The following is an 18479-nucleotide window of genomic DNA, read 5'->3' on the forward strand; positions in this document are numbered from 1 at the left end:
AGTTTCTCCAAACAATGGAACTTTCTGAAATAAGAACTCCTTGATCTTACAATAAAGCTTTCACCACTATTTACGACATTATTGAGTTACACACGATAGCAAAGACATATATATAGAGGTTTGGATAAAGGCTCTCCATAATACTAACTTTAAGCTAATATCAATAATACAATTAGAAGAAAAATACACTTATAATAACCTAAGAGTTCTTAGCCACTATTTTAAAAAATCAATACAGTTAAGAACTATTTCCTATAAAGACATACCTTGCTGGATTTCTTTGTCTTGAGTTTTCCTGCTTTTATAATTTTGGGAGAACTGAACTCTAAAGAAAATATATAGAATTGTTTTTACAACTACTTCATTCAAAATATTACCAAAATAACTACTATATCAATTTCAGTAAATCAGTATAATCATCACTCCCAACAAAATCCAAAGTTCTGAGACTCAAATTCCTAGCGAAAAATCAGCTCCATTTGACACACAGATTCAAATTTTTCTTCAGTCTCCAAATCAAGAAGAAATACTCCAAGTCACGGCACCAAAAAAAAAAGAAAAGAAATATTAACAGTATTAACAGTGTACTTACACTAAACAAACAGAACAATCCTTCATCAACAGAATATAGGCTGGGCAGGGTGGCTCACATCTGTAATCCTAGCACTCTGAGAGGCCAAGGCAGGAGGATCACTTGAGGTCAGGAGTTCGAGACCAGCCTGGCCAAGATGGTGAAACCCCATCTCTACTAAAAACACAAAACTTAGCCAGGTCTGGTGACACATGCCTGTTGTCCTGGCTACTTGGGAGGCTGAGGCAGGAGAGTCACTTGAACCTAGGAGGCAGAGGTTGCAGTGAGCTGAGATCGTGCCACTGCACTCCAGCCTGGGCCTCAGAGCGAGACTCTATCTCAAAAAAAAGAAAAAATATATATATAACATGAGAAAATTAGAAATATAACGTTCTATTTTATTTTATTTTATTTTTTTGTGAGACAGAGTTTCACTCGTTACCCAGGCTGGAGTGCAATGGCGCGATCTCTGCTCACCGCAACCTCCGCCTCCTGGGTTCAGGCAATTCTCCTGCCTCAGCCTCCTGAGTAGCTGGGATTACAGGCACGCGCCACCATACCCAGCTAATTTTTTGTATTTTTAGCAGAGACGGGGTTTCACTATGTTGACCAGGATGGTCTTGATCTCTTGACCTCGTGATCCACCTGCCTCGGCCTCCCAAAGTGCTGGGATTACAGGCGTGAGCCACCGCGCCCGGCCCCTCTATTTTATCATTTTAAGGCAGTCTCTCGTTTCTCTCATGCTGTTGATAAGAGTATGAGGTAGTATTTTTTTATTTATTTTTAATTTTGTATTTTTTTGAGACGGAGTTTTGCTCTATCACTCAGGCTGGAGTGCAGAGGTGTGATCTCAGCTCAATGCAACCTCCACCTCCCAGGTTCAAGCAGTTCTCTCCCTCAAACTCCCGAGTAGCTGGGATTATAGGCACCTGCCACTAAGCTCAGCTAATTTTTTTTTATTTTTAGTAGACACAGTGTTTCACCATCTTCGCCAGGCTGGTCTTGAAACTCCTGACCTAGTGATCCACCTGCCTTGGCCTCCCAAAATGTTGGGATTACAAGCATAAGCCGAGACAGTGCCTCACTCTGTCACCCAGACTGGAGTGTAGTGGCTCAACCTCGGCTCACTGCAACCTCTGCCTCCCAGGTTCAAGCAGTTCTTTCCACCTCACCCTCCCAACCAACTGTGATTACAAGTGCATGCCACCACGCCAGCCTAATTTTTTTATTTTTGTAAAGACAGGGTTTCGCCCTGTTGGCCAGACTGGTCTTAAACTCCTGACCTCAGGTAATCTGCCTACCTCGGCCTCCCAAAGTGCTGGGATTATAGGCATGAGCCACTGTGCCCAGCCAAGGTAGTGTATCTTTCAAGGATAATCTTGAAAGATATACTAAAATGTATATAACCTTTTCATAAAACAATTCGATTTCTGGGAAATTAACTGGAAATCAAGAAAAGGGACAAAGATGTCTATATAGGATGTTCAATGCAATTTTGTTGATAATCGTATTTAAATAACCTCTACATAATAATACACAAAATAGTATGTAACTTTTGGAAATCAGACAAAGCTGTAAATGTATTGACATGGAAAGGAGTCCCCCAGGTTTTAAAAATAATTTTAGGGAGGCCGGGCGCAGTGGCTCACGCCTGTAATCCCAGCACTTTGGGAGGCCGAGGTGGGTGGATCACAGGGTCAAGAGATCGAGACCATCCTGGTCAACATGGTGAAACCCCGTCTCTACATAAAATACAAAAAATTAGCTGGGCATGGTGGCACGTGCCTGTAATCCCAGCTACTCAGGAGGCTGAGGCAAGAGAATTGCCTGAACCCAGGAGGCGGAGGTTGCGGTGAGCCGAGATCGTGCCATTGGACTCCAGCCTGGGTAACAACAGCGAAACTCCGTCTCAAAAAAAAAAAAAAAAAAAAAAAAAAAAATGTATATTCAAATAGATGAAACCTGTTTTTTGTTTCTAAGTAAGAAACAAGGCCGGGCGCGGTGGCTCAAGCCTGTAATCCCAGCACTTTGGGAGGCCGAGGTGGGTGGATCACGAGGTTGAGAGATCGAGACCATCCTGGTCAACATGGTGAAACCCCGTCTCTACTAAAAATACAAAAAACTAGCTGGGCGTGGTGGCGCGTGCCTGTAATCCTAGCTACTTAGGAGGCTGAGGCAGGAGAATTGCCTGAACCCAGGAGGCGGAGGTCGCGGTGAGCCGAGATCGCGCCATTGCACTCCAGCCTGGGTAACAAGAGCGAAACTCCGTCTCAAAAAAAAAAAAAAAGAAAGAAAAAAAGAAACAAGCCAGGTACAGTGGCTCAAGCCTGTAATCCCAGCACTCTTGAGAGGCCAAGGCAAGAGAATCACTTGAGCCCAAGAGTTGAAGACCAGACCTGACAACATAGGCAAAACCCTGTCTCCACAAAAAAATAAAAAGAGTTGGGCATGGTAGTGCACACCTGTAGTTCCAGCTACTCAGGAGGTTGAGATGAGAGGATTGCTGGAGCCCAGGAGCTACAGGCTGCAGTGAGCTATGATCATGCCACTGCACTCCAGCTTGGATGACAGAGTGAGATCCTTTCTCACAAACAAAACACCCTGCAAATTTAAGCTACTATAAATATACATGATCAAGCATGGAATCTACATGCCTCTATTTTTCAAACATCAGTAGTAAGAAAGACACTATATACCAGTACATCTTTTTTGATCATTATTCTATCTTTACAATGTTATTCTTAGGCTGGGTGTGGTCACTCATGCTTATAAACCACTTTGGGAGGCTGAGGCGGATGGATCACGTGCAGTCAGGGGTTCAAGACCAGCCTGGACAACATGACGGAATTTCATCTGTACTAAAAAACATAAAAATAAGCCAGGCACAGTGACAGGTGCCTGTTATCCTAGCTAGTCGGGAAGCTGAGGCACAAGAATCACTTCAACCCAGGAGGCGGAGGGTTGCAGTGAAGGGAGATCACGCCACTGCACTCCAGCCTGAGGGACAGAGCAAGACTTTGTCTCAAAAAGAAATAAAATTAAAAAAAACATAAATACTAAAAATAAAATGTTATTCTTAAATCCTGGGACCTACAAAAAAATAACTATAAACAGATAAGGAAAACAATATATTTTTAAGGGTTAGGATACTTTAAACAAGAGCTATGATCATGTCACTGCACTCCAGCCTGGATGACAGAGTGAGATCATTTCTCACAAACAAACAAAACACCCTGCAAATTTAAGCTAGTATAAATATACATGAAAGAGCATGGAATATATTTATCTCCATTTTTCAAACATCATTAGTAAGACAGACACTATGAATTATCAGCTATATTTACGGACTACTCCTAACAGTTTTTTTTGTTTTGTTTTGTTTTGTTTTGAGACGGAGTTTCGCTCTTGTTACCCAGGCTGGAGTGCAATGGCGCGATCTCGGCTCACCGCAACCTCCGCCTCCTGGGTTCAAGCAATTCTCCTGCCTCAGCCTCCTGAGTAGCTGGGACTACAGGCAGGCGCCACCACGCCCAGCTAATTTTTTGTATTTTTAGTAGAGACGGGGTTTTACCATGTTGACCAGGATGGTCTCGATCTCTCAACCTCGTGATCCACCCGCCTCGGCCTCCCAAAGTGCTGGGATTACAGGCTTGAGCCACCGCGCCCGGCCATGGCAAAAATTTAATTAAGAAAATACACTGGGGCCAGGCACGGTGGCTCATGCCTGTAATCCCAGCACTTTGGGAGGCCGAGGCGGGTGGATCACGAAGTCGAGAGATCGAGACCATCCTGGTCAACATGGTGAAACCCCGTCTCTACTAAAAATACAAAAAATTAGCTGGGCGTGGTGGCGCGTGCCTGTAATCCCAGCTACTCAGGAGGCTGAGGCAGGAGAATTGCCTGAACCCAGGAGGCGGAGGTTGCGGTGAGCCGAGATCACGCCATTGCACTCCAGCCTGGGTAACAAGAGCAAAACTCCGTCTCAAAAAAAAAAAAAGAAAAGAAAAAAGAAAATACACTGGGCCAGGCGCAGTGGCTCAAGCCTATAATCCCAGCACTTTGGGAGGCCGAAGCAGGTAGACCACGAGGTCAAGAGATCGAGACCATCTTGGTCAACATGGTGAAACCCCGTCTCTACTAAAAATACAAAAATTAGCTGGGCGTGGTGGTGCACGCCTGTAGTCCCAGCTACTCGGGAGGCTGAGGCAGGAGAATTGCTTGAACCCAGGAGGCGGAGGTTGCGGTGAGCCGAGATCGCGCCATTGCACTCCAGCCTGGGTAACAAGAGCGAAACTCCGTCTCAAAAAAAAAAAAAAAAAAAAAAAAGCAAGAAAATACACGGATAATATCAATATTTCACATTTTGCCGGGTGCAGTGACTCAAGCCTGTAATCCCACCACTTTGGGAGGCTGAGGCGGGTGGATCACAATGTCAAGAGATCGAGACCATCCTGGTCAACATGGTGAAACCCCGTCTCTACTAAAAATACAAAACATTAGCTGGGCATGGTGGCGCATGCCTGTAATCCCAGCTACTCAGGAGGTTGAGGCAGGAGAACTGCCTGAACCCAGGAGGCGGAGGTTGCGGTGAGAGGAGATCGCGCCATGGCACTCCAGCGTGGGTAACAAAAGTGAAACTCCGTCTCAAAAAAACAAAAACAAAAACAAAAACAAAATTTCACATTTTATCATTTTGAAGAGAAAATGTAAAAACGAGTGCTTTTAAAAATGTGAAAGCAGGCCGGGCGCGGTGGCTCAGCCTGTAATCCCAGCACTTTGGGAGGCCGAGGCGGGTGGATCACGAGGTCGAGAGATCGAGACCATCCTGGTCAACATAGTGAAACCCCGTCTCTACTAAAAATACAAAAAACTAGCTGGGCGTGGTGGCGCGTGCCTGTAATCCCAGCTACTTAGGAGGCTGAGGCAGGAGAATTGCCTGAGCCCAGCAGGCAAGACGTTGCGGTGAGCCGAGATCGCGCCATTGCACTCCAGCCTGAGGAACGAGAGCGAAACTCCGTCTCAAAAAAAAAAAAAAAAATGTGAAAGCAGACAATTCTCAAACTCTAATAGTTGAATTATCAATTTGTAGTTACTTTAGAAAGCATCTTGTAAACTAAAAAAATACCCTATAACCTACTAATTCTACTTCTCAGCATTTACCCTTCAGAAAGGCACACATGGATATGATGTGTATAAAAATGTTCAGTTTCAGGCCGGGTGCGGTGGCTCAAGCCTGTAATCCCAGCACTTTGGGAGGCCGAGGCGGGTGGATCACGAGGTCAAGAGATCGAGACCATCCTGGTCAACATGGTGAAACCCCGTCTCTACTAAAAATACAAAAAAATTAGCTGGGCATGGTGGCACGTGCCTGTAATCCCAGCTACTCAGGAGGCTGAGGCAGGAGAATTGCCTGAACCCAGGAGGCGGAGGTTGCGGTGAGCCGAGATCGCGCCATTGCACTCCAGCCTGGGTAACAAGAGCGAAACTCCGTCTCAAAAAAAAAAAAAAAAAAAAAAAAAATGTTCAGTTTCTTCACATAAATACAAAAATGAAAAAAAATCAAGATGATCAACAGGTAAATGTCTAAATTAACTGTCAAACTCTATTTATGGATCACTACTTAACAGTATTTTTTTGGTTTGTTCTTGTTTTTTTAATTGAGATGGAGTTTCACTATGTTACCCAAGCTGGTCTCAAACTCCTGGACTCGAACAATCCTCCCACTTTGGTCTCCCAAAGTGTTAATATTACAGGTATGAAACACCGCAGCTCACCATCCTCAGCAATTTTTTTTTTCAGACAGAGTTTTGCTTGTCACCCATGCTGAAATGCAATGGCACCATCTCGACTCAGTACAGCCTCTGCTCCCTGGGTTTAAGTGATTCTCCTGCCTCAGCCTCCTGAATAGCCAAGACTGTAGGTGCTGGTCACCACACCCGGCTAATTTTTGTATTTTTTGTAGAGATGGGGTTTCACGTTGGCCAGGCTGGTCCCAAACTCCTGACCTCAGGTGATAGACCTGCCTTGGTCTCCCAAAATGCTGGGACTATGGGTATGAGCCACTGTGCTCTACCAGTCCTCAGCAATTTTCAAAAGGAGTTTAGATTTAAAAAGAATTAGCCAACACTTTAAATGAAAAAAAATGAGGGATGATATTATGTGTTCTAAATACATTTACAAAACTATATTTGGAATTGCATAAAAAGGTCTGAAAGGATATTCAGCAAGTTATCTTATGGTGACATGAAATTTCTATTTTTATAAGGAGAATATATTTATGCATTTTTGCTATATAACTTACTTAAAATGTTATTTCATTAAGGTAACAACAGCTAAGCTTATTTGAGGTTTCTAGGAACCAAACAGGAAAAAAGTTTGATGAACCAAATAATAGAAAAGAGGGTTGATGAACATAGGATTCAAGAAAAATAAGAATGAAAAAGATGGGAAAAAAAATCAGTATTTACATGCCACATTTTTGTGAGTAAAAGAATGGAAATTATACTAGAATGCTGATTTTTAATAGGCAAAAGACAACCATAACTACAGGTAAAGGATTAATAAATCCCACACTGTGATTTTAATAAAGAATTTAAGCCGGGCGCGGTGGCTCAAGCCTGTAATCCCAGCACTTTGGGAGGCCGAGGCGGGTGGATCACAAGGTCGAGAGATCGAGACCAACCTGGTCAACATGGTGAAACCCCGTCTCTACTAAAAATACAAAAAATTAGCTGGGCATGGTGGTGCGTGCCTGTAATCCCAGCTACTCAGGAAGGCTGAGGCAGAAGAATTGCCTGAACCCAGGAGGCGGAGGTTGCGGTGAGCCGAGATCGCGCCATTGCACTCCAGCCTGGGTAACAAGAGCGAAACTCCGTCTCAAAAAAAAAAAAAAAGAAAAGAAAAAAAGAATTTACGCCCTTTCCGTCTGGCAGCAGCCATCAGTTAAGCCAAGATGGATGCATACAAGTACATCCAGGAGCTATGGAGAAAGAAGCAGTCTCATGTCATGTGCTTTCTTCTGAGGGTCGGCTGCTGGCAGTACCACAACTCTCTGCTCTCCACAGGGCTCCCCACCTTACCCGGCCTGACAAAGCACGCCAACTAGGCTACGAAGCCAAGCAAGGTGACGTTATATATATGATTTGTGTTTGCCGTGGTGGCTGAAAAAGCCCAGTTCCTCAAGGTGCAACTTATGGCAAGCCGTCCATCATGGTGTTAACCAGCTAAAGTTTGCTCGAAGCCTTCAGTCCGTCACAGAGGAGCGAGCTGGATGCCACTATGGGGCTCTAAGAGTCCTGAATTCTTACTGGGTTGGTGAAGATTCCACATACAAATTTTTTGAGGTTATCTTCATTGATCCATTCCATAAAGCTATCATCAGAAGAAATCCTAATACCCAGTGGATCACTAAACCAGTCCAGAAACACAGGGAGATGCATGGGTTGACTTACATCTGCAGGCTGAAAGAGCCATGGCCTTAGAAAGGGCCATAAGTTCTACCACACTATTGGAAGTTTTCACTGGGCAGCTTGGAGAAGGCACAACAATACTCTCCAGCCCCACCATTACCACTAATATAAATTAAGTTTGTAAAATTTATACCTAATAAACAATTTAGGACAATAATGTCTACATTCTGCTTACAGGTATTATTTGTCTGTTAGAACTAGTCTGCAGATTGTTTCATGAATGCTTTGTCAAATTAAGAAAGTTACAGTGCAATAATGTTTGAAGACTGTAAGTGATGGTGTATCTTGTTTCTAATAAGATAAATTTTTCTGTCTTTTCTTTATCTTATTAGGGAATTATATGTCAGTATATAATTATATGTCAGTATATAATACATACTATGTGGTGTAATCGATTTAAAATAAATTTTTAAAAGAGGGGAAAAAAAAAAAGAATCTGCAAGGCCAAGCTCACACCTGTAATTACTTTGGGAGGCTGAGACAGAGGATCTTTTGAGGCCAAGAGTTCAAGACTAGGCCTGGGCAATATAGTAAGACCCTGTCTCTACAAAAAAAAATTAAAATAGCTTGGGTTCAAGAGTTCTGAGACCTGCCTGGGCAACATGGCAAGATTCTGTCTCTATTTTCAAATGTAAAAAATAAAAATATGCTTTAGGAGGCTGAAAAAGAAAAAATAAATTTAAATAAATAAATAAAAATAAAAATAATTTGCCAGGCATAGTGGCACATGCCAGTAGTCCTAGCTACTCGAGTGGCTAAGGCAGGAGGATTCCTTGGGCCCAGGAGTTCTAGGCTACAGTAAGCTATGATTGTGTGCCACTGTAAACCTACTGCAGCCTGGGTGACAGTGAGAGCCAGTCTCTTAAAAAACAAAAGACTGGGCCGGGCGCGGTGGCTCAAGCCTGTAATCCCAGCACTTTGGGAGGCCGAGGCGGGTGGATCACAAGGTCAAGAGATCGAGACCATCTTGGTCAACATGGTGAAACCCCGTCTCTACTAAAAATACAAAAAAAATAGCTGGGCATGGTGGTGCGTGCCTGTAATCCCAGCTACTCAGGAGGCTGAGGCAGGAGAATTGACTGAACCCAGGAGGCGGAGGTTGCGGTGAGCCGAGGTCGCGCCATTGCACTCCAGCCTGGGTAACAAGAGCGAAACTCCGTCTCAAAAAAAAAAAAAAACCAAAAAACAAAAAACAAAAGACTGGGCACGGTGGCTCATGCCTGTAATCCCAGCACTTTGGGAGGCTGAAGTGGGTGGATCATCTGAGGTCCAGAGCTGAAGACCAGCCTGGCCAACATGGTGAAACCCCATCTCTACTAAAACTAAAAAAATTAGTCAGGCATGGTGGTGGGCGCCTGTAATCCCAGCTACTCAGAAGGCTGAGGCAGGAGAATCGCTTGATCCTGGAAGGCGGAGGTTGCAGTGAGCAGTAAGCCAAAATCGTGTCATTGCACTACAGCTTGGGTGACAAGAATGAGACTTCATCTCAAAAAAAAAAAAAAAAAAAGAGAGAAAGGTCTCCAAAATAAAATACCAAGTCAGGACATAGATGGGAGAAGTTCCTTCTGTTCTCATGACTGAATTTCAAGATAGCAGGCCCCTTGGGTGGGCAGCAACTTTGGCTACAAAGAGTTACCTGGATTTCTAGAAACGACGACACACGATCAAAATCATCCTAAAAGTAGAAGAAAGTTTCTCACAAGAGCTGAGGCATCAAAAATCTGGCTCACTTAGATATGCAGGTTGTAATGTAGAGAAAATTCATAATTTCTGTCCTGAAATACCCTCACCTGTGTTACCTATGTTTCTAACTCTAGTAATAAACTTCCTGGCAAAATTTTGAGGATGCAATTCCTTTACTTCATTAACACAGTGACAGTAAATCCAAGTTTGACCAGAATAGACCTGGTTTAAGTCTGTTGTTTCAATATAATTATCTGTCTCACAGAATGTCCTGTTTTGTAGAATTATACAATTTATATTGTATAAATAAATTACAATCACTAATAGATTTAGAGGTACTCACTATGAACTTTAAACAACCTCTGGTCCTATTTCTTTATTCCTAAAGTTACAAATTTGCTTAAGAAAAAAGAAAGCCTGACCAGACATGGTGGCTCACGCCTGTAATCCCAGCACTTTGAGAGGCTGAGGCAGTCAGATCACCTGAGGTCCGGAGTTCGAGACCAGCCTGACCAACACTGAGAAATCCTATCTCTACTAAAAATATAAAATTGGCCAGGCATGGTGGCATATGCCTGTAATCCCAACTAGTCAGGAGGCAGGGGCAGAAGAATCTCTTGAACCTGGGAGGCGGAGGCTGCAGCGAGCCAAGATCAAGTCATTGCGCTCCAGGCTGGGGAACAAGAGCGAAATTCCATCTCAAAAAAAAAGCAAAGAAAAAGCCCAATGCCAGATGAGGCACAGTGGTTCATGCCCATAATCCTAGCACTTTGGTGTGCTGAGACAGGCAGATCACCTGAGGTCTGGAGTTCAAGACCAAACTGGCCAACCTGGTAAAACCCGGTCCCTACTAAAAATACAGGAAAAAACCTAGCCAGACGGTGTTGCATGCACCCGTGGTCCCAGCTATTCAGGAGGCTGAGGCAGGAGAATTACTCAAACTGGGGAGGTGGAGGCTGCAGTACACGGAGGTTGTTGAGTCACTGCACTCCAGCCTGGGTGACAGAGCAAGACTGCATCTGGGAAAAAAATTTAAAAAAGAAAGAAAATAGAAAGCCCAGCTGAGTTCAGTGGCTCATGCCTGTAATCCCAGCACTTTGGTAGGATGGAGCGGTGAATCGACTGAGGTCCGGAGTTCAAGATCAGCCTGGCCAACATGGAGAAACCCCATCACCACTAAAAATGCAAAAATTAATGGTGGCGAATGCCTGAAATGCCTGAAATCCCAGCTACTTGGCAGGCTAAGGTAGGAGAATCGATGGAATCCAGGAGGTGGAGGTGACAGTGAGCTGAAATCACACCATTGCACTCCAGTTTGGGCAACAAAAGCGAAACTCCATCTCAAAATAAATAAATAAATACATAAAATAGAAAGCCACAAGACAGGGTAGCTTACACCTACCTGTAGTCCCAGCACTTTGGGAGGCTAAGGCAGGAGGATAGCTTGAGCCCAAGAGTTTAAGACCAGCCCCAGCAACAAAGGGAGACCCTGTCTCTAAAAAAAAAAATTAAAAATAATTACCCATGACCAATCACAGTGGCTCACGCCTGTAATCCCAGCACTTTGGGAGCCCAAAAGGGGCAGATCATGAGATCAGGAATTTGAGACCAGCCTGGTCAACATGGCGAAACCCTGTCTCTACTAAAAATACAAAAATTAGCCAGCATGGTGGCAGGCACCAGCTACTCAGGAGCCTGAGGCAGCAGAATAGCTTGAACCCAACAGGTGGAGGTTGTAGTGAGCCGATCATACCACTGCACTTCAGCCTGGGTGACAAGAGCAAGACTCCGTCTCAAAAAAATAAAAATACAATAAAAATGAAATAAAATGGCCGGGCGCAGTGGCTCAACCCTTTAATCCCAGCACTTTGGGAGGCTGAGGCGGGTGGATCACGAGGTCAAGAGATCGAGACCATCCTGGTGAACATGGTGAAACCCCGTCTCTACTAAAGATACAAAAAATTAGCTGGGCATGGTGGCGCGTGCCTGTAGTCCCAGCTACTCAGGAGGCTGAGGCAGGAGAATTGCCTGAACCCAAGAGGCGGAGGTTGCGGTGAGCCGAGATTGCGCCATTGCACTCCAGCCTGGGTAACAAGAGTGAAACTCGGTCTCAAAAAAAAAAAAAAAAAAAGAAATAAAATATAAAATAAAATTAGCCAGTCATGGCTAATTCCATGGGATGACATTGCATGCCTGTCATCCCAACTACTTGAGATGCCAAGGCAGGAGGATTGCTTGAGTCCAGGAGGTCAAGGCGGCAGTGAGCTACAATCTCACCACTGCAATAGAGCAAGACTGATGATCTACCTGCCTATTTAAATAAATTAAAGCAAAATTTATTTATTTAAATAAATTAAATAATATTAAATAAATAAACAGAAGCCAAGGCAGTCAGGTTATAAGTGGCACTCTGGTATTATGAAACAAAAGGTATGGGTCTATCCATGCTACTCATTTATAATGCCTAGAAATCTTGCCAGAAGTCAACTAGCTAGTTAGTAACAATATCTGCACTAGAACCCAAGTCTCTCAAAACAGTACGTTTCTATACCATAATCTTTCTCTTTTTTTTTTTGAGACGGAGTTTCGCTCGTTACCCAGGTTGGAGTGCAATCGCGCGATCTCGGCTCACCGCAACCTCCGCCTCCTGAGTTCAGGCAATTCTCCTGCCTCAGCCTCCTGAGTAGCTGGGATTACAGGCACGCGCCACCATGCCCAGCTAATATTTGTATTTTTAGTAGAGACAGGGTTTCACCATGTTGAACAGGATGCTCTTGATCTCTTGACCTCATGATCCACCTGCCTCGGCCTCCCAAAGTGCTGGGATTACAGGCTTGAGCCACCACGCCTGGCCTCTCTTTTTTTTTTTTTGAGACGGAGTCTTGCTCTATCACCCAGGCTGGAGTGCAGTGGCCCAATCTCGGCTCACTGCAACCTCTGCCTTCCAGGTTCAAGTGATTCTCCTGCCTCAACCTCCTGAGTAGCTGGGATTACAGGCCAGTGCCACCACACCTGGCTAATTTTTGTATTTTTAGTAGAGACAGGTTTTCAGCATGTTTGTCAGGCTGGTCTCAAACTCCTACCTCATGATCCACCTGCCTCAGCCTCCCAAAGTGCTGGGATTACAGGCGTGAGCCATCCTATACAGGCCTCACAATCTCTTTTATCTAAATCATCCAAGTTATTTAACTGCAAATAGAAGTTGTGGGAGAGGCCAAGGACTGTGGCTTAAGTCTATAATCCCTGCACTTTGAAAAGCAGGAGAATCACTTGAGGCTGGCAGTTCAAGACCAGCCTGGGCAATACAGAGAGATCCCATCTCTTAGGAATTGTAGGAGAACACAGTGCAGACTCAGTATTGGGAAGACAGCATGGTTACTATGCTATTCCAGGTCTGAAAGATGGTCTTCCTGCCAGTGCAGAATAGATTCCATCCAAAGACAGAAAGAGTTGCCTACACGAGACACCAGCAAAACTGAAATTCCCATGAACCACACCATACCTCTAGTATCAGTGTTCTCAATCTCCAGGGAAGACTGAAGAATGAAGGCACCAATAGGTTAACTGTTAAATATTTTCACAGGTCATTTGCAATTAAAGTTCCTAAGATTTACCTTGACAGTTTTTAAAGTTCTATTTTTATTACAATTTTTTTACAAAAAGGGTCTTACTATATTGCCCAGGCTAGAATGTAGTGGCTATTCACAGGCACTATGATAGGGCACTACAGCCTCAAACACCTAGGTTCAACCCATTCTTCCTGCCTCAGCCTTCCAAGGAGCTGAAACTACAGCCACGTACTACCATGCATGGCTTCAAAGGTTTAAAATCTCTAATACTGGTTTTATAATCAACAAAGAACTATGGACTGGGCGCGGTGGCTCAAGCCTGTAATCCCAGCACTTTGGGAGGCCGAGGCGGGTGGATCACGAGGTCGAGAGATCGAGACCATCCTGGTCAACATGGTAAAACCCTGTCTCTACTAAAAATACAAAAAATTAGCTGGGCATGGTGGCGCGTGCCTGTAATCCCAGCTACTCAGGAGGCTGAGGCAGGAGAATTGCCTGAGCCCAGGAGGCGGAGGTTGCGGTGAGCCGAGATCGCGCCATTGCACTCCAGCCTGGGTAACAAGAGCGAAACTCCGTCTCAAAAAAAAAAACAAAAACAAAAACAAAGAACTATGACTTGGTAGTTAACTGAATGTATAAAATTGCCTATAAATCTAGAAGTAGGGAGGTGAAACAGGGAATAAGATGACTCACTAGGGTTTTCTTTGCTAAATTTTAGAGTGCTTACCACTAGGCTTTAAAAAAAAGAAAAATGTGGCTGGGCACAGTGGCTCATGCCTGTAATCCCAGCACTTTGGGAGGCTGAGGCAGGTGGATCACTTGAGGTAGGGAGTTCAAGACCAGCCTGACCAACATGGAAAAACTACTAAAACAAAATTAGCCAGGTGTGGTGGTGCATCCCTGTAATCCCACGTATTCGGGAGGTTACACTTGAACCCAGGAGGCAGAGGTTGCAGTGAGCCAAGATCATGCCACTGCACTCCAGCCTGGGCAACAAGAGTGAAATTCCATCTCAAAAAAAAGGAAAGAAACTTGGGCTGGGCGTGGTGGCTCACTCCTGTCATCCCAGAACTCTGGGAGGCCGAGTTGGGTGGATCACCCGAGGTCAGTTCAAGACCAGCCTGGCCAACATGGTGAAACCCTGTCTGTACTAAAAATGCAGAAAAATTAGCTGTGCATCCTGGCAGGTACCTGTAATCCCAGCTATTCAGGAGGTTGAGGCAGGAGAATCGCTTGAACCCAGAGGTGTGGTGGGAGGTGGAGGTTGCAGTGAGCTGAGATCTCACCCTTGCATTCCAGCCTGGGCAACAAGAGCAAAACTTTGTCTCAAAAAAAAAAAAAAAAAAAAAAAAAAGACGGCCGGGCGTAGTGGCTCACGCCTGTAATCAAAGCACTTTGGAGGCCAAGGCAGGTGGATCACCTGAGGTCGGGAGTTCAAGACCAGCCTGACCAACATGGTGAAACCCTGCCTTTAAAAAAAAAGAAAAAAGAAAAAAAAAAAAAAAGAAAGAAAGAAAGAAAGAAAAAGAAAAACTTTATGATGACTTTACTTAACAGTGTTCTCTTTAGTAATAGGAGTAAACAAACAACTCTTTACAGAAAGAAATTATGCCAATATTAAATCTGGAACAAGCTGTTAAGTTTTCTTTTGCAACTGTCAAAATTTGTCAACAATTAATGAGGGCCGGGCGCGGTGGCTCAAGCCTGTAATCCCAGCACTTTGGGAGGCTGAGGCGGGTGGATCACGAGGTCAGGAGATCGAGACCATCCTGGTCAACACGGTGAAACCCCGTCTCTACTAAAAATACAAAAAATTAGCTGGGCATGGTGGCGCGTGCCTGTAATTCCAGCTACTCAGGAGGCTGAGGCAGGAGAATTGCCTGAATCCAGGAGGCGGAGGTTGCGGTGAGCCAAGATCGTGCCATTGCACTCCAGCCTGGGTAACAAGAGCAAAACTCCGTCTCAAAAAAAAAAAAAAAAAAATTAATGAGAAGTATTTCTGTGCAAATGCAAAAGAATCAATTAAATCAACACTTATCTCCCTTTAATGGAGAGATCATCTGAAGAAACGTTAATATAACACAATGAGGGCTTATAACAATTGACTTTTTTTTTTTTTAATTGAGATGGAGACTTACTCTATAGTCCAAGCTGCAGTGCAGTAACTCGGTCTAGGCTCCACTGCCTTACATTTATACCATATCTTCATTGCATTTGCTCTTCACAAGCCAGTAAACATGCTCAAATACTTTCTACTCTACTGCTAACATTTAATTTTAAATAAACATTTAAATTTTAAATGAAGACTTGCAAGTAAACAGATTCATTTGCGTATAAAAAGTTCAGTTAATTTACAACTTAATTTAGAAGCAAAAAGTAGAAGATACTGCTTTTTGTCATGGTTTGTATTTCCATTTTAACTTTTTTTTCTTTCTTTCTTTTTTTGAAAGGGAGTCTCACTTTGTCGCCCAGACTGGAGTGCAGTGGCACGAGCTTGGCTCACTGCAACCTCCACATATACCCCACTCTCCCCTACCCCCCACTCCCCTCTCCACCCACGTTCAAGCGATCCTCCTGCCTCAGCCTCCCAAGTAACTTGGGATTACAGGTGCCCACCAACACGTCTGGCTAATTTTTGTTTCTAGTAGAGACAGGGTTTCGCCAGGTTGGCCAAGCTGGTCTCGAACTCCTGACCTCAGTTAATCCGCCCGCCTCGGCCTCCCAAAGTGCTGGGATTACTGGCTTGAGCCAACACGCTGGCCCATTTTAACTTTTTAAAGTTGCAGTTGCTACAATCAAAATAAAGCACCGAGGGCCATACTGCACTGGTCAGCATTCAAATGCAGTGGCATAATATAATCTCCTCTAAAGGGAAGTAAAGTTGACCGTGTTAGAAAACCATTTACCTAACATGCAATCCACGTTCGAATATCAACTATCGTATTTCAACTATTTTCCAGCACACTCTTAACTTAAAGCACTTTATTAGCAACTATATTTAAAGTCTCATTTTTAATATGACTGCTTAGCAGTGTTTCTAAAACCTTGAAATTTTCATCTTACTATTTCACAATAAAAGACTACAATCGAGCTCCTACTTACGAAAAAAATCCCCGTGCTCTGACTTGCTTCAGTCCCTTTTTTTCTTTTTAGTCCACCAAAACTTTCCCATACGAAGCACTGCAATATCTAAAGTTAGCTGCTTTCCCAAGTCACTAACACGTGGGGGCAAAACACAATCGCAACCGTGCCAGCAGGGCTGCGCTGCCAAGTTACCCCCTCCGCGCCCCCATGAGGCGAGGAGAACCTGAGGTCCCACCTCTTCCTGCCGCTCCCTTCCCAGATGCCCATTTACGTAAACAGGCAGAGTGAATGACACCTTGGAACAAATTACCTCCGACTGACAGGGAGGGGAGGCCTGCCATTCCGCGGGCCCTGAGCCCGCTCCCGCCGCCACGCGCCTCCGAGTCCCGCAGTCGCCCCTGCCCGCACCCTGCCAGTGCCCCCCGCAGAGCAGCCACAGACCTGCCTCCAGGGTTTCCAGCGGGGGCGACGGCGGACCTGTCGTGGCTGCGGACAGGTGCTGGGGAGGCTTTTTGGTCCAGGGGTTTCCCTTAGGCGGCAGCGGCGGCGGCTGCCGCTTTTCCTCAGGGCCAGCTGCCGCCTGCTCCCGGGCGATCTCGGCCGGTGGATCCCGCAGCAACGGCGGCAACGGCGACGGAGGCGGCGGTGGCAGTGGTGGCGGCTCCCCGCCGAAGGGGCCCCCGGGCCCGCGCGCCTTGTGCGCCAGGTGCAGCGCCAGCGGCCTCACGGGGACAGCCGCCTGGGGCACGCTGCGTCCCAGCACCAGCGCGGGCGACGGCTCGCCCCGCGCCCCTGCGCTAGTGGCGGCCGCGGCCCTCTCCTCCCTCGCCGCCTCCTTGCCCTCACGTTCGGACGCGGGCGGCTGATCCGCCGGCCGGTTCGCCGCGGCCAACAGCGGCTCCCTCTCAGCAGTCACCGCCGGCGGATCCTCCCGAGAATGAGCGGCGGGCACCGGGGCGCGAGCAGACATGGTCCCTCTGCCCCAGCCGGGGTGGCCCCGAGGCCAGGGAGCCCGACTGCCCGTCTCTCGGCCTGGGCACCGACCGGCTCCGGCTGGGGACAGAGAACCCGACAGCCCCGCCGCCGTGGCCGCAGCCGCCGCCCGCCGAGGCCGCGCAGCGCCCGGCGTGCCGCCCCTCCCCGCACCGAACGGAGCGCCAACCGCCCGCCGGCCCCGTCCTCTCCGCGGCGCACGCCCGGAGCCCGCCACCGCGCGCCGGGAGCCGCAGCCGGAAGCCGCGAGCCCTCACCTGGCGCGGGCAGCCGCGGAGGCGCAGCACGCCGGGGCCGAGGAGCTCGCCTGGAGTCCGGGAGGCGCGAGCAGCCAGAGCCGGTAACTGCCCGCGGGGGCGTGGAGACGGCGAGGAGGGGCGGCCCGAGAGGACGGGGCGGGGCCTCCCCGCGGAGCGTGACGTGGCTACTCACCGGCTCCTGCCCTCGCCGGGCCTCCCGCGGGAGCTGACGGACTCGCCCGCCCGGGTGCCGCCCGGCCCGAGGGCCTGCCCCGCCCCAGCGGCCCCCGAGGGCGAGAGAGGACTAACCGGACGACTCCCGGCTCGCGGGCTCAGGGGCGGGGCGCACACCGGGCCTCCGTGGCTCCGGGCCGTCTCGCGCCCTGCCCCGGCGGCGACGGCTGCCTGGGGCCTGGGCCGGCAGCGCCCTGGGCGCCAGGAGGACCTGGTGCTCGATTTGTCCTTAGGCCCTTAAAGCCGGGTCGCACCTAGGCTAAGGGAGGGGACGCGGACCCCTGGCCTGGGGCGGCTCCCGAGAGAGCTGGGTTTCCCGGCCGGCTGCCTGGCCCCCTAGCGCCCAGCGCCTCCGCCCGGTGCAAGTTGTCTCGGGGCATCGCGATCACCTGTAATGTTGAGCCACGTCCCAGATGAAAGCGGAGTTACCTCCCCATAACTGTTTAGGAAACCTTTGCCCAGGCATTTGGCTTAGTGCCCTTCCCCGCCCCGATTCCCACCCACCAGCTGAAAGAGTTTTAAAGTGTTCCTGAGTAAAACAAACAGTATTTCGCCGGCTTTTAAAATTTTTTTGTTCCCTGTTTCTTTAATATGGGGAAATAGCACTTAATTACAAATTAACCATATTCCCAATAGG

At 46.9% G+C, this 18479-nt stretch overlaps 1 protein-coding gene and 1 pseudogene across 6 annotated transcripts in view; one reads left to right on the top strand and one right to left on the bottom strand.

Moving 5' to 3' along the window:
- Positions 1-18251, bottom strand: part of LARP1B (La ribonucleoprotein 1B) — a 171588-nt gene extending 153337 nt beyond the window's left edge. The window contains exons 1-3 of one of the 6 annotated variants that reach the window (XM_074396914.1): positions 16818-17586; positions 11126-11218; positions 267-325 (exon numbers count right to left, since the gene is read on the bottom strand). In XM_074396914.1, coding sequence (XP_074253015.1) covers positions 267-325; positions 11126-11218; positions 16818-17346 — 681 coding nt within the window. In that variant the 5' untranslated portion in view covers positions 17347-17586. Of the gene's footprint in view, positions 1-266; positions 326-11125; positions 11219-16394; positions 16792-16817; positions 17587-17626; positions 17850-18231 lie in introns of those variants that run through there. The other 5 variants (XM_039479124.2, XM_039479123.2, XM_039479122.2 and 2 more) reach the window with 5 other exon arrangements.
- On the top strand, positions 7510-8151 carry LOC120367762 (large ribosomal subunit protein eL15-like; annotated as a pseudogene).
- Positions 18252-18479: the final 228 nt, after the last annotated feature.

The sequence above is a fragment of the Saimiri boliviensis genome, chromosome 3, assembly GCF_048565385.1.
Source record: "Saimiri boliviensis isolate mSaiBol1 chromosome 3, mSaiBol1.pri, whole genome shotgun sequence".
NCBI classification, from domain to species: Eukaryota; Metazoa; Chordata; class Mammalia; order Primates; family Cebidae; genus Saimiri; species Saimiri boliviensis.